Genomic DNA, 15,216 nt, shown 5'->3' on the forward strand with positions numbered 1-15,216 from the left:
TATCTCTTTGTCGTGTATTTGTTTGAATTATTTCGAAGAATGAGAATATCTCTATTAGTAGGTGGTTATCAGATCGTAAAAATGCGCAGGTGGACTATCCTTTAGGTAAAGAATTAACCTAAATAGTCGTCCACTCAACTTTTTAAACTAAAAACAGCCGGTAAAAGTATAATATATGCATAATTTATATATTATATGTGTATAATTATATATATTCAATGTATAAACTATGTATATAACTAGAAAAAGTAAATATTAACGAATATGACTGGCTATTTTTGTAAAGATCCCTTTTTTGGTTCGCTTTTTAAAGTTCAACCATTTTAAATGTAATAAAAACTAGTTAATTAGATCTTTTTACCCTTATCTTCATCATTTGAAAGTGACAAAGACTTGCTTCATCGTGTATGCTTTTTTCGAACATCAGGACTATGTTTTTCAATTTAAAACTTTTAAATGTGAAACTCTAACATAATATGCTGAAATTCATGTATGTAAAAGTCTAGAACAATGTCCATTTTGATTCGTGGTCTGCAAAGTGGTTATGAAAGGTGGTTATTTATCAGTTTTTTCCTATGAGGACATGTAAAGGTCTTGAATTCTAAGTCTCACTTATTTCCTTGGTAAATTTTTTAGTAAATCTAAACCAATTCAAAGAAACCCATCCAAGCAAACAACAAATGCTGGTGGTGACAAGTGACTGATAACTGAGTTATGAAGGTGGGACAACAACAACAAGTGACTTGATTGATTCTTAAATTACTTTTATCAAATTCTGCAACACCTTTCACAGTTTTGGCAAGCCTTTCTATTTTTAGTAACCCCATCTTTCTAAGACTCTTTCCTCTCATCTCCTCCTCCTCCAGTATCTTATCCCCAAACCCACAAACAAAAAAGAAAAATTTACACATAAAAAGATAACCACACCTTTTAGGGTTTCAGTAATTCTTAAGATCTCAAACTTTGAGCAAAAAGAAAAAAAAAACTATGGCTCGTGGTAAGATCCAGATCAAGAGAATAGAGAACCAAACAAACAGACAAGTAACTTATTCTAAGAGAAGAAATGGACTTTTCAAGAAGGCAAATGAACTCACTGTTCTTTGTGATGCTAAAGTTTCTATAATTATGATTTCAAGTACCGGCAAACTTCATGAATTTATAAGTCCTTCTGTCACGTAAGTATCTAAAAACTGCTTATTTTTCTATTAGTTATTTTCATATTTGTTGTATATTTCTTTTTAATTATTTTGATGTTGTTTCTATATTTTCAGGACCAAGCAGTTGTTTGATCTGTACCAAAAGACTGTTGGAGTTGATCTTTGGAACTCCCACTATGAGGTCTTTTAATTTTTTCCCTTCTAAATTCTCTAGATTTTTCTCTTTTTGCTTAAAATCGTGTATCATATCTCATCTAAAATATTAAATTCTTAGAGAGAATTAAAAATTATTTTGAACGTGTCCTTGTTCCGACCTAATTTTTTTTTTTCATGTTCAAAAACGTAGAAATTCTTTTTAACAATGGGTGACAATCTTATAACCCAAGATCTCTAAGAAAAGATACACTTTTTTTTTGCTTAATTATTTGTTCAACATATTTCGAGGTGTTTTCAGATTTATTACTTTGTTAATATTGTGCAGAAAATGCAAGAGCAGTTGAGGAAGCTAAAGGATGTTAATAGGAATCTCCAAAGAGAGATCAGGTAGATACCTACCTAGGATTTGTAGATCTATAATAGAAATCTATTATAGCTTTTTATTGATTAAAAAATGAAAATAAAAATCTCTTTTTTTCTCTTTCTTTAATTTTGACTGATATTATATTAAATGGATGGACAGGCAAAGGATGGGAGAAAGCCTAAACGATCTGAACTACGAGCAGTTGGAAGAACTCAATGAAAATGTGGACAATTCTCTGAAGCTTATTCGTGAAAGAAAGGTTAATTACAATCAAGGTTTTTTTGCCAATGCCAACCAATTTTTTTTTTTTTTGGTTAACAAAAGTTTTTAAATTGAATCAACTGTAGTTTCCTTTTTCACTCAGAACCTTTGCTCCTCTAGATCTACTTGAATATCTTAATCTAGATCCACAAAAAGAAAAAAAAAAGAACCTGCCTAGGTATAATATGAATATAGTGGAAGCTTAAATTAGAAGGGACCATTGGAGCAACGGTAAAGCTGCCTCCGTGTGAGCTATATGTCACGAGTTCGAGTCGTAGAATTAGTCACTGATGCTTGCATCAGTATAGGCTGCCTAATACCTCCTCGGAGTGTGACCCTTTCTTGGACTCCACATAAATGCGAAATGCTTCGTGCAACATACTACCTTTTAGTTGAAACTTCAATCACTAACTTACATTTTACTTTGTTAAATCACCTTAACATTATTAAAATGGCATAAGGGGTACTAGGAAATGTCTTGTCTTAAAACTAGAGGGGGAAAGCATTGCTACAGTCAGAGTTCTTCCAGATGATATGACAATTTAGCTTAATAGGTCAGAATTAATATCACTATTTTCTTGTTTTACTCTTTTTCCTTGTTCAAAAATTTGATTAGTAGCTGGCATATGCTTAATGACAATTTTTTCTTTCATCTTGGACTTCGCTTTTCATATGATGCTTTTGTTCTAGACAAGACTGACAAAATCACTTGGTAAAATATGACAATATTTACATTGCATGTGTATGTCTTAGACCTTTCCCTCTAGTCTTATTTGTCTAGTGAATATTTATAGAATGTGAGGAGCACCACCAAATAATGTGGTGCAGTCGATGAGGCTGCTCTTACGTTAACCAGAGATTTCGGGTTCGAGCTCTAGGTATGAAAAAATCCTTGGATAGCGAGCGTTTCCCTTCGAATTGGTCCCTACGCGGTACAAATTCGAATATAGTCGGACTCCAATGTGGGTATCGGACACCGGGCGAAAACCCCAAAAAAGAAAAAAATTAGAATGTGAGGAGTAATATCCTTAACTACCTTTTCATTCCATTTATTTGTCTTCCAAAGTTGGTCATTTAACTTTCTTTATGTATCACTGTATAAGCAATGCCTAACTTAGTTTCATTTGTGAAAGAACAGTATAAAGTGATTGGCAATCAGATTGAAACATATAAGAAGAAGGTAAAATTATATATTTGGTTCTCACCTTCTATATATTGAGCTTGTTTCCAGTAGGAGTTCTTCCTTCCATCACATGAGGGTGAATTCTTATTTTTGTTAATTTGCAGGTCAGGAATGTGGAAGAAATACATAGAAATCTCTTGCTTGAATTTGTAAGTCCTTAAACTTATTAATTCCAGCATATTTATGTTTTTGCTTAGAAATGAAATTTATTTCTCCAATCATCCACAATTGCTTCCCCCAAATTTCTTGATATTGTATAGCTAGAAGCAAAATTATTTGGCCGGAGATTAATTGTACGATATTTCTTTTTTCTTGTTTTGGGGAGGGGGGTGGGTGGGTGTTGAGGCATTTCATCTAGGGTGTTCAAACTTGAAAAAAGAAAAATAAAAAATCCCCGATAAAGGGTGTTCAATATATATTATATACCACTAAAATCTAATATTTACCTATATATACAATATAATTTTTCGATGAAGGGTGATCAACTGACCACCCTTAGAGCTATGTACCTTCACCCCTGGTTGAGGGGCGAGGGTCCTGTGTAATGGCCGACCGAAATGCCTACCGCTAATCTAATCAGTCTTCCTTCGCCCGAACCGGAATCAATTGGAAATATTAATTAGAAGCAAAATCATGTTGTGTGTGTTGAGAAATGGTCACACATTACTTTTCTTAAACGATCCATATGCATGCATGGTAAAAATCTTTCTGTAGAATTAAGTGCCAATTAACATAAAGAAGGTGCCAGTTAACTATTGATAGCTAACTGAAAAACAAGTAGAGATGGAGCTAGCTAATCAGTTGCTAGAAAGCTCAGAAAAACGAAATAGAAAGTGTAGCAAACAAGGCTTAAGTTTCCATAGTTGGACATAATTAACGAACCACTTCAAAAGAAAAAGAAAAAGAAAAAAATAAGAAAAATGTAAGATTTATGATCATCAACGACCTAGAACTAAGCATAATTTTCTATAGGAAGCGCTTTACTTTTTTTGTGAACCTACTTAGCATGAAACCAAATTAGTTGGACCAGTGAATTTTGAGGTATTTAAGATATTTCAAATGCTGCAGGATGCAAGACAAGAGGATCCATATGGATTGGTTGAGCAAGAAGGGGATTATAACTCTGTGCTTGGATTCCCAAATGGAGGGCCACGCATATTAGCCTTACGCCTTCAACCAAACCACCAGCCAAATCATCATCTTCACAGTGGAGGAGGCTCCGATATCACTACTTTTGCTCTAGCTTGAGTAGTAACCTACGAAAAATCCTGTGGGAGATGCGATCACCTGTCAGTGGAAAATTTTCTGCGTTCAGTCAATCTACGCAGAGTGAATCGGCCGGCCTTTAGCTTGTTGTAATATTTCCCTATTATAGTGTTTTCTAAATAAGCACATGCAATGTTTCTTGGACATGCATGACTTGACTCTTTAGACTACTCTGCTACTTTTGCTTCAAACGTAAAACTTATGTAAGGGTTTTAAACTCAATGTCGTTGTTTTGTATAAGGGAAGTGCCGTATAAGGTGTTTTTTGTAGTGTTTAACGTTATGTTATTTTTTCATGTCAATATTTGTTAGGCGTCTGTTAATCTTGTCAAATTTTACACTAGTAAAAAATATAGAATACATTTAATGCTAGAGAAACAATTATTAATATCGTTGACATTTTTGATATATTAAAACTAGACGGGCCTAAATAGAATGATATTATTCTAGTAAAAATGACACCAAATAGCGACTCTAAAGGTCTACTGTTTATGAATTAGTCCGTACGACCTCAACTTTAGTTTTTCGGTTCAATTTTTCAGGACAAAAATGTTCTGAATTGTCCTGAAATTAAGATTTTTAGTTTAAAATTTCAGGACAAAATAAATACTGCATTTGCCCCTATTATTTGTGATGATTCATATAGCTTACTAGACTTGTTTGAGATTGAGATGCAGTTGTTGTAGATTATTAGCAGGGAAAAGGGTCAAAAATACCCATCTACTATGCGAAAAGGATCATTTATAGCCTCCATTATACTTTTGATCCACCCTTACCCCTAACGTTACAAAAGTGACGCAAAAATACCCCTCCTCCATTAGGGCCCTCCACCATGGCCATCATCATCCCTGTCGACTGAATATTTAGCTGAGGTGGACGCTACGTGGCATGCCAACTCACCGTTCCAACTCCATTTTACCCCTGCCTCCACGTTGTCTTCTTCCACCACTATCTCCCCCATCACCCTCCATCACCCAAAAATAAATATTTAAATGAAAAAGTAAGATTTGTTGATTACTAATTTCTGTTGATTCTTAGAGGCATTTGATTTTTCATGCCAACTTACACTAATTTGTGCCAGAAATTTCTTCTTGTTTTCTATGGCAAATTTGACTTTCCATTCTGCCTGTGATTCATAGTTTTTCAGTATGCCGAAGCCGTGGGTACACCAGTACTGTGATTTTGCTTTTTATCCGTGGTTTGGCTGTGAATATAGCCAGATATGAAAGGTTTAGCTTTTTACTATTTAGGATTTGATTTAATTATTCTATGGTAGTATATGGAACTTTTTGTAATAGTCGGATCTAGTTCTAGTTTAATGGTTCTTAATGTGGTATTCCCATGGGTAATTTGCTAATAGCTGAAAAATTTCGCCTAATAGAGTAAGAGAATGGTGGCAGGCATTTTTTGTTGTTTTCCTTTAATATGATAGATGCCAAATATTCAAATTTAATGTGAGATGCGGCAATTTAAAAAGGAGATGTGGCAACAATCATGGACCTATAGAAATAAGGTAGTGGTCTTTGTGATTTCTCTTTGAATTGAAAAAGAGAAAAAGAAAAATGTGGAAGTGATAGTTGGGTGAGGGAGGAGATGATGGTGGAAGAAGAAGAAATAGGGTGAGATGGTAAAATGGGGTTGGGAGGCTGACGTGGCATGCCATATGGCATCCACCTTAGCAAAATATCAGTCTGCATGGGATGATTGTGGCCATAGTGGAGGGTCTTTGTCACGACCCAAATCTACCATATTGTGATGGTGCCTATCGTGGTACTAGGCAAGCCGACACATTACCAAAACCAATCAATATTTCCATTTTTAAGATGAATCAAGCTATTTAACAATAAACCTTCATAAGGAGTTTAAATCAAAACAACAATGCGGAAAGAAAGTCCGACATCGGAGTGCCACTAGTCAGGAGCGTCTACTAAGAACTGTCTGATAATACTAGACGAATACAGTCTGGAAAATAACTAATAACATCTATAGGATGATAGGATGGAGAAGAGTAGGGCTGCGATCGTCATGCAGCTACCTTTCTAACTCCTACAGATCCGCGATGGATGATACCAACACTCGCTAGCACGTCCAGCAACCTCTGGATCTGCACACAAGGTGCAGGGAGTACCGTGAGTACGCTAACTCTGTAAGTATTACATGCTTTCAAATGAGTATGTGAGTCAAATCATCTTGTTTAAAAATCCAATTTCACTAAAACCATTTTAAACATCTTTTAATAATTTTTCCAAAAAAGTTATGAAACGGTGAGTAAAAATTATGAAACATCACTCCTGAACAGGCCCTCGGCAAAACATCACTCGTGAACAGCTCCTCGGGCAAACATGAATCATAAACAGCCCCTCGAGCTAACCTCACAATCGCTCGTAAATAGCCCCCCGGGCATTACATGTATCAAGAACAGCCCCTCGGGCAAAACACCATATCACTCATTCAGGGTACCTGCGCTCGCTGGGGTGTGCAGACTTCGAAGGGGCTCCTACATCCCAAGAACTATAATCCGCATGGACAACTCACGTGCTGCACGGATAACTCACGTGCTATAACATCAATATCAGAATCCGCACGGACAACTCACGTGCCATAGTCTCAATATCTCACAATCAGGCACTCGACCTCACTCAGATGAATCAGTAACAACATGCTGCGGCGTGCAGCCTGATCCATAAATATCCTCACAAAAATAGGCCATCGGCCTCACTCAGTCACAACCTCTCAAACCACTCGGGCTATCATTAAAGACAGGGTGCTCAGCCCAAAATATTATTTTATGATTCAAAATGGGTTAAAAAAGACTGAGTTATGAAATCATTTAACACAACATGGCTGAGTATGGATCTTAAATCAAATACAGTGAGAGGATAATAAGAAAAGAGCTCTAAGGTCCAAACAGCTTTGGCACAAGGCCCATATGTGGCGTTCAACCCAATTTATAGTAGTTCTTTCTAAAACACATAAGTAACAAATAGTTTTCAGTCAAATACGCAACTTTATAGTTGCTACGGGCGGATCAAGTAACAATCACCAACGGTGCACGCCCTCACGCTCGTCACCTAGCATGTGCGTCACATCACAATAGTAAAACGATATAAAATCCGAGGTTTCATACCCTCAGGACTAGATTTACAATCATTACTTACCTCAAACAGGTCAAATCCCTACTCCGTGACTCCCTTGCCTTTGGAATCGGCCTCCAAACGTCCCGAATCTAACTAAAAGCAATACAATGTAATCAATATAGGCTAAGGAACCAATTCCATGCGAAAACTATCAATTTAGACCAAAATCCCGAAATTCACCCAAACCCGGCCCCTGGACCCACGTCTCGGAATCCGACAAAAATCACAAACCTAGAAAGATCTTTCACTTACGAGTCTATACATACCAAATTCATCAAAATTCGACCTCAAATGGTCCCTCAAATCCTCAAATCAAACGCTCCACTTTTCAAGCCCTAATCCCTTAATTTCATCCCTAACTTATTTAATTACATGCTTAAACAACTGAAAATCACCATAATCATGAGTATGAGTTCAAGTAGCTTACCTCCACGAAAACCCCCTTGATTCACTCTTCAAAACCCTCCGAAAAACTCCAAGTCCGAACAAGAATGGTGGAAAATAACCCAAATTTCGCGAATCTCCAATTTATAGGTTCTGCCAAGCAAAACCGCAACTGCGGTCCCATTCCCGCATCTGCGGGACCGCTCCTGCGAAAACCTTTTGGCTTCCGCGGAATTTCATTAAAAGCCCACTTCCGCTTCTGCGATATCCTGACTGCATTTGCGATCATTGCAGATGCGGGGACCAAGCCGCACCTACGATCCCATCTGCGCACATGCGCCTTATACCCGCTTCTGCGGACCTCACACCTGCGGTTCCCACTCCGCAGGTGCGGTTAAGACAGAATCATCAGCTTCAGCTGCATTACCAAATTTCCAAACTCTCTGAAAATCACTCGGAATCATCCCGAGGCCCTCGGGACCTCAACCAAAAATACTAACAAATCACATATCAACATTCAAACTTAGTCAAACCTTTGGAATACTCAAAACACCGAATCACCCTCGGATTCAAGCCTAAGAACTCCTAAACTTTCGAATTCCGCAAATGATGCCGAAACCTACCAAACCTCGTCCGAATGACCTGAAATTTTACACACACATCACAAATGACACTAGAAACCTATTCCAACTTCCGGAATTCCATTCCGACCCTGATATCAAAATTTCCACTACCGATCGAGAGACACCAAATTTCCAATTTCGCCAATTCAAGCCTAATTTTAGCACGGACCTCCAAATCACATTTCGGACGCGCTCCCAAGTCCAAGATCACCTAACGGAGCTAACCAAATCATAAAATTCCAAATCCGAGATTGAATACTAAAAAGTTAAAACTTGGTCAAACCTTTCAAATTTAAAGCTTCAAGCTGGGAATCATTCTTCCATATCTGTTCTAATTAACCTGAAAACCAAAACCGACGATTCACATAAGTCATAATATGGGACTAGTCATTCTCGAGAACTGGCGAGCGAAGTGTAAATGCTCAAAACGATCGGTCAGGTCGTTACATCCTCCCCCACTTAAACATACGTTCGTCCTCGAACGTGCCTAGAGTCGTTCCCAAAATCATCAAATCGTTGTATAACCTTACTATGCACATACCGGGGGTGATCCCTCGTCACCCTATCCCATATAGGTCCGATAACACAACATAACTGAAATTTCACAATTCACCCTAGCCCATAACCTTAGAACCAAATTTCCACTTCCGAAATTATCTATAAGATCAGAATCTAACATCTACACACTGAATAAGTCTGAACACGCTGTATCAAGCCATAACCGAAATTCAATATGAAATCACATGATATACCACACAACTCAAACACTCATGGCGATAACTTCTAATCACAACAGCTGCTCAAACAACCCGATACCGGTAATAAACCTCTTATCAAATAAAGCCTCATTCCAACACTTCCGTATACTGCCGATGATGAAAGAAACACGCAGAAATCATAATCATTCCCCCGATCAACCAGTCATGGAGTTCCCTCTCCATCGGCAAGGACCGTAGTAAATTTCTAAGACGAATTCCGATATTATCCCTCCAACATACTGAAATCGAATCCGACAGTATTCATTCTAGGTTCAATGACCTCATCTCATCCAACACGACTACTCTGGTGACATGACACATCAATACGATTTAAATCCACAATCCTTGCACCAAAACGCAATAATACAAAGGTACTCAAATCATGGAAAATGACTTAAATGAGAGATTTGTACCGCAAGCTCACCCGTACCACCTCAACACGATGCCAAGAACTCATCTCACACCATATAACAAGAACACACGAATCTAACACAAAAGGTCATATCCCAACATAACTTTGTTGTAATACGCGATCCCATCCAAACACCGGTCCACCTGAAATACTTCAAGCCACCTTGTTCACAATCAATAACCACGCGCAATTCGACATCAAGTACCAAAAGCGAATCACCATAACCACAGAGAGGCAAAAGATATAACACCACACAAAAACCGAAAGAACATAACCAATACGCCATCCACCAAGCAATAGTCAATACTCTTCCCGCTCAAATCCCGCTATAAGACCCCAATAGAACCGCACCATATGTGCATATAACCAACAACCACAACTCGTAACACAGAAGGGTAACTCGTAGATTACTCCAGAACACAAATGAGCTCAATAACAATCAAATGGCACATCCCTCAACAATAGCAATTCGGAGTTAACAAATCCGACCCGGTGCAGAACACACCTCTATGCAGGCCTACCAATGAACCCTAAATCAACTCTGGTCACCTACAACAGTTAAATACCCTCCAAAAGTCTACAATGACTGAATCACAACACATATTAACCTCTAGCTAACATTGCCTACATTTTTAATGCAGTCCACAACCACGAAACAATCTACTCACGAACTCTCACTCTCCCGATCTATAGAACATACGAATCACCATCTCTGATCTCGACTCCACCGCCTGAATGTTCACACTTTGCCAATTACATGGTCATTGATAGATCTTAAACACTTTTGCCTTATGTTTTGATGATCTAACAAACTTACTGCTCAGAATCAGTTAGGGAACCTGAATTGCTGCAAACTTTAACGGACTCCAGTAAAAGATTAACTGCTACAGATTCAGGAGCTAAGAACCAAATAAGGACCTGATGCTCCTGTGGTCCCTATATAGCAGTACAGAGTCAATTGGACACAGCTGGAACTGAGGTGACTGACAAAACTGTTTCTGCCGCACTGCACCACACTGTCAGCCCACTCATTCTCTAACCAAACAAAGTACTCACATCATTTCAAGTGATGTGATCAAGATGTACCAAAGGGGATCTATACAAAAACATCACTGGAAGGGTTATGTTTCTTATTCAAGCATTTTAGCAAAAAACAGAGAAATCATCCTCTCAAGCTTGAAGAACAAGGTTGAACGCCACTACGGACCAGTTCCTAAAAGATTGATTGTTGTTGTCCTAGTTGAGTTGTAACCTTGTTATTGTACTTACTATATCTCCTAAATCGCTTACTGATTAGGAATTCTCTTGTAAATTCGTAAACTCGTTGAGTTTATGTTGTGACTAGTTCTAGTCATAAGGAAAAGTCTTTGTAATCGTAGAGTTACAAAGTGGCTTGTGGTGACAGCACCACAAGTTAGTAAAAAGCCTTTGTAACAAGGATAGTCACAAACTGGCTTGTGGTAACGGTACCACAAGTTAGTTGAGTAAATCCTTTGCATTCGGAAGTATTGTAAAGTGGCTTGTAATAGGTAAGATTACAAGTTAGTGAAGTTAAAAGCCTACAGTATAGGTCGTGGTTTTTTTATCCCCTTGTGTGGGATTTTTCCACGTAAAAATCTTCTGCCTCATTTACTTACTACTTTACTAAGTGTTCTCAGCAGAAACTTGTAGAGAACCAGGTGCTCTACGATTTAGTGGACCCATACAAATTAACAGTCATCCCACGAGGAATACTTCTAAAATTCTTCTATGCCACAAGGCAAAATTTGAACTCCAGCAGTCGATCAAACAAGAGAGTACCGCAATACCAATGAAGTATCCATAACTCAAATACGTCGCCCCTTTCCGAAGGTATACTCTCATCTCACCATACCAATTAGTAATATCCTTTACCTAGTCATCTGAACTGTCCATGCTGCCTAAGAAATTATGACCTTCCTTTTAGAACTGAACCGTGACCTTACACATGCAAATCTCAATCCTACACAACATACCACATATATCATGACATCCTATGATTAATGTGAGAACTTCATAATCCACTGTGAGTCACCAGCAACTACGTACTCAGTTAGCCAAGAACTTTCCATTTGATCCCATCTAGGAGAAAATCACTATACATCACATGCTCCTCACGCCGGTCGAAAATATACATATCTAACCATGGTAGAAACCATCAATAAACTTCCGAATCCCATTTGCACAAAACCAAACTGTCAGGACTGAATCCTTCCAACTCAACCAAGCTACGCAGGTCACTGAAAACCCAAGAGCATTACCACGAAATACCTGTAGAAATCCATTACCTCATAAACACCCAAAGAACTAATCATACCCATTACTGTGTCGATCCAACCTACTACCAAGATGTTCTATCTATCCGAGTTCCGTCTGAATTACCTTTAAATTGATACTTTTACTCGCCATAACACCACAAATCCTCAATCCAGACTCACCACACCAGGTCCAAGCATAAAACCACACCGTCTAAGGCTCATAAGCACTGAATACTCTCTTAAATATCCCCAAAGGCACCACATTCAAAACACTTACCCTGAAGATACTTCCTACGAAGCTAAATCCATTACATTCACCTTTATGATACTGATATGTAGGATCCATAATGATGTAGAAATGCTACAAGTCTTGACACCCTTCTATGTAAACCTCAGTTTATCCAATTACACATCCTGAATATCCCCATTTGTTACATATAAATCTTGAATCCATTACAACCATTATCGAGAGTCATCCACTCTACTCAGGTCTCAATTAATTGATCAAATGAACCGAACGACCTGGGTCCCATTAGTACAGCAGCACCTAAGGAAATAACCCCACCTTAATGCCACAGTGAGCACGTGATTTTTGCCCTAAGCAAATTATTCCAAAAGTTTCAAATAAAATGATTTCTTTTTTATTTTTACAATTTTTTGTGAATTTTGTTGAAATTCCGTGTTAATTAGTTGCATGATAATTCATATGAAAATACAAAAAATATGCATTTGCATTTAGGGATTTAATTTTACATTTTTATTATTAATTAGTATTAATTTGTTTTAGAACAAAATAGGAGGAAAATAGCAAAAATAACATTTTTTGGCATTTTTTAGTTTAAATTCGTATTAGGTTGCATTTAAATCGGGAATTACTATAACTGGAAATTAGGAAATATAATGGTTAGCATTTAATAAAATCAGAAAAAATAAATAAAAGAAAATACAAAATGAAAATAAATTGAATAAAGAGGAAATTAAAAAAAAAGAGAAAAGAAGAAGAGAATGTGGTCTTATGCCCGAATTGGGCTGATTATTCTGGCCCAAAAGAAAATTCCCCAGCCCAAAGAGCCAACCTGGCCCAAAACTCCTAGAACCTGGCCTGCCCCTGCATTAACAAAACGACATCGTGTCCCCCCCTTTCAATCCTGTCCGTCTATTCATTTAATCTAACGGCTCGGATGAGATCAATTATATTGCATAAAAGTGTAATAATATTTCCACAAACCCTAAAAACATTTTGATATCATCCTCGTACAGCCGCCATATCCCACCTGTTTCCCCTGTAATGCCGGTAACCTCCGCGTCACCACTGCCCCCTGCCCCATCGCCGCCGGCCGGAAATCGCCGCCGCCGGCGGCCAACTTCCAATCACCCCCAAATTTTCACCATAGCCTCGTCTCGGTCTTCCCACTCCGAATCCACCATTGTTTTCCTTCAATTCCCGTCCAAGCTCCTCGAATCTTCAAAACATTAGCCGCCGCCCACGGCGGCGCCGCCTCCAAACCCAACCAAAATCACACCCTATGGCCTCCCCACCCTCCTCTTTCTAAATCTACAACCAATAACCTTCAAATCTTACCCAAAACCCTCGGATTTTAGATCAAAACCGGACCAGAACCCTAGTTTCTCAAGGATTGGGGGTTACTGATTTCTGGGCTACAATAGCCCTTAATCATGTGTTTTCTCATGGAAACACATGATTAAGGATGTTTGCAGTCCAAATATTTCCCAGAAGCTGGTTATAGTTCGAGTTCAAGTCGAGTTTTCTTTAGGTATTTTTTTTTTCTCCCATACATCTTTGTGGTAGTTCTTTTGTGATTTTATTTTTTGTTTTGTTTTATTACTTTCATTCAGTATTCTATTCTGTTATTTTTATTTTTGTTTTGTGCCTGATTTGAATTAATAGATATAGGGTTCTGATTTTTGTTTTAGATTGTAATCACGTGGTTTAATTTTGTGTTTGTCATTTGCTTTTGTTTGTGTGATTTTATTATTTTACATGATTTAGTTGTTCCCGTTTATTATTTTAATTGTTTGTTTTTAACTGTTCGTTTATTGTTTCAACTAGTTAATAATAAAATTAGTTTTAGGACCTACATTAATTAGATTTGGTTTAGTTCATATATTTCTCTTAGTTTGAGTTCAGTTCTTTTGTTAGGAACTCTGATTAGTAAATAGGGATTTGGGCTCTTTTTGAAGTCAGTAAATCATTTGAATTAGGTCACTTGGCCCAGATTCTTAGTTGGTAGATTTTGGTCAGTAATTTCAGGGGATGCTAAGGGTAGTTTAGGCATGGGAAAAGGGTAGTTTAATCAGATTTGGTAATTGTTGAAGTAAAGTAAGGGTAGAATAGGAATTGTAATGGGTATAGAACCTTCTAGGATGGACTATAGTGCAGATTTCAGTAAACTTAGGGTAGTTACTTGTGTAACAAGTCAAGAAACAAGGGGTAGAAAATAGAATTAAGATAGGGACTAATGGGTAAAGTGAAAATCTGAAATTGGACCCTAAGTTTGCCTATAAATAGGCATTCATTTGCCTTGTACATCAAGTTTGGAAACACCTAAACCCCCCCCCCCCCAAAAAAAATAGTCTCTGCAATCTCAACAAATCTCAAATTTGAAATCCAAACTTCAAATCTCCAAAAATAAAGAAAACAAACAGAAAAAGGGAAAAATCCAAAAATACGATTACATTGCATTTTATAGAGTAATTGTGAGTTATGGGCATTGATCTTCATCTATTCTAATTGCTGGGGCCTTTCTGCAATACACTAGTTCCACTATGGGTGGATTTTGGGTCTAATCGAGTCAATTTGGGCCATCAGTTGGGTGCTGTGTTTCTGTGAAGTATTCCTGGGTTTTTTGTGAAGTGATTTTGGCTCAAAACTGCTCTTATTGTTGCTGTCTGGGACTGTTGGACTTTAGTTGCTGCTAATTGCTGCTGACTCTCTGCTCTTTCAATTTTCATTTGAATCCAGGTACACTACTTTGAACTACCCTGATGTATACATTGAAGTTGGAATGGAGTGTTCAAGGATCTGTTTGTTTGATTGAAGGCTGCTTGTGTTTGCTGATAGTACATGGGGTTTAGTACGTGTGTCGGGTCGTTATGTATAATTCAGTAGTTATGTATAATTCAGTAGACTTGTTTAATTTGTGTAGTTTATGTGACTGTTGAATCATAGTGAAGTTTTTATTACAACATACGAACTCAGAATCTGATTTGGTTGAGATG

The 15,216-nt window shown here is 37.6% G+C and overlaps 1 protein-coding gene across 2 annotated transcripts; it reads left to right on the forward strand.

The window, feature by feature from the left end:
- Nucleotides 1-787: 787 nt before the first annotated feature.
- LOC109218773 (floral homeotic protein PMADS 1) lies at nucleotides 788-4,674 on the forward strand. Of its 2 annotated transcripts, XM_019383158.1 has the most exons (7): nucleotides 788-1,175; nucleotides 1,272-1,338; nucleotides 1,639-1,700; nucleotides 1,837-1,936; nucleotides 3,077-3,118; nucleotides 3,226-3,270; nucleotides 4,190-4,674. In XM_019383158.1, exons 1-7 carry the CDS (start codon nucleotides 988-990, stop codon nucleotides 4,367-4,369), a joined length of 684 nt encoding a protein of 227 aa, XP_019238703.1. In that variant the 5' UTR covers nucleotides 788-987; the 3' UTR covers nucleotides 4,370-4,674. The 2 variants fall into 2 exon arrangements, with proteins under 2 accessions (XP_019238703.1, XP_019238704.1); XM_019383159.1 differs by lacking the exon at nucleotides 3,077-3,118 and having other exon boundaries at nucleotides 791-1,175.
- The last annotated feature ends 10,542 nt before the right edge of the window (nucleotides 4,675-15,216 follow it).

The sequence above is a fragment of the Nicotiana attenuata genome, unplaced genomic scaffold, assembly GCF_001879085.1.
Source record: "Nicotiana attenuata strain UT unplaced genomic scaffold, NIATTr2, whole genome shotgun sequence".
In the NCBI taxonomy this organism is placed as follows: Eukaryota; Viridiplantae; Streptophyta; class Magnoliopsida; order Solanales; family Solanaceae; genus Nicotiana; species Nicotiana attenuata.

What these genes read in the sequence shown, in the direction of transcription:
- LOC109218773 (XM_019383158.1), top strand. Translation starts at nt 988, where the DNA reads ATGGCTCGTGGTAAGATCCAGATCAAGAGAATAGAGAACCAAACAAAC. An exon ending in TTTATAAGTCCTTCTGTCAC is followed by an intron (nt 1,176 to 1,271) that starts GTAAGTATCTAA and finishes CTATATTTTCAG; the next exon opens with GACCAAGCAGTTGTTTGATC. An exon ending in GAAATCTCTTGCTTGAATTT is followed by an intron (nt 3,271 to 4,189) that starts GTAAGTCCTTAA and finishes CAAATGCTGCAG; the next exon opens with GATGCAAGACAAGAGGATCC.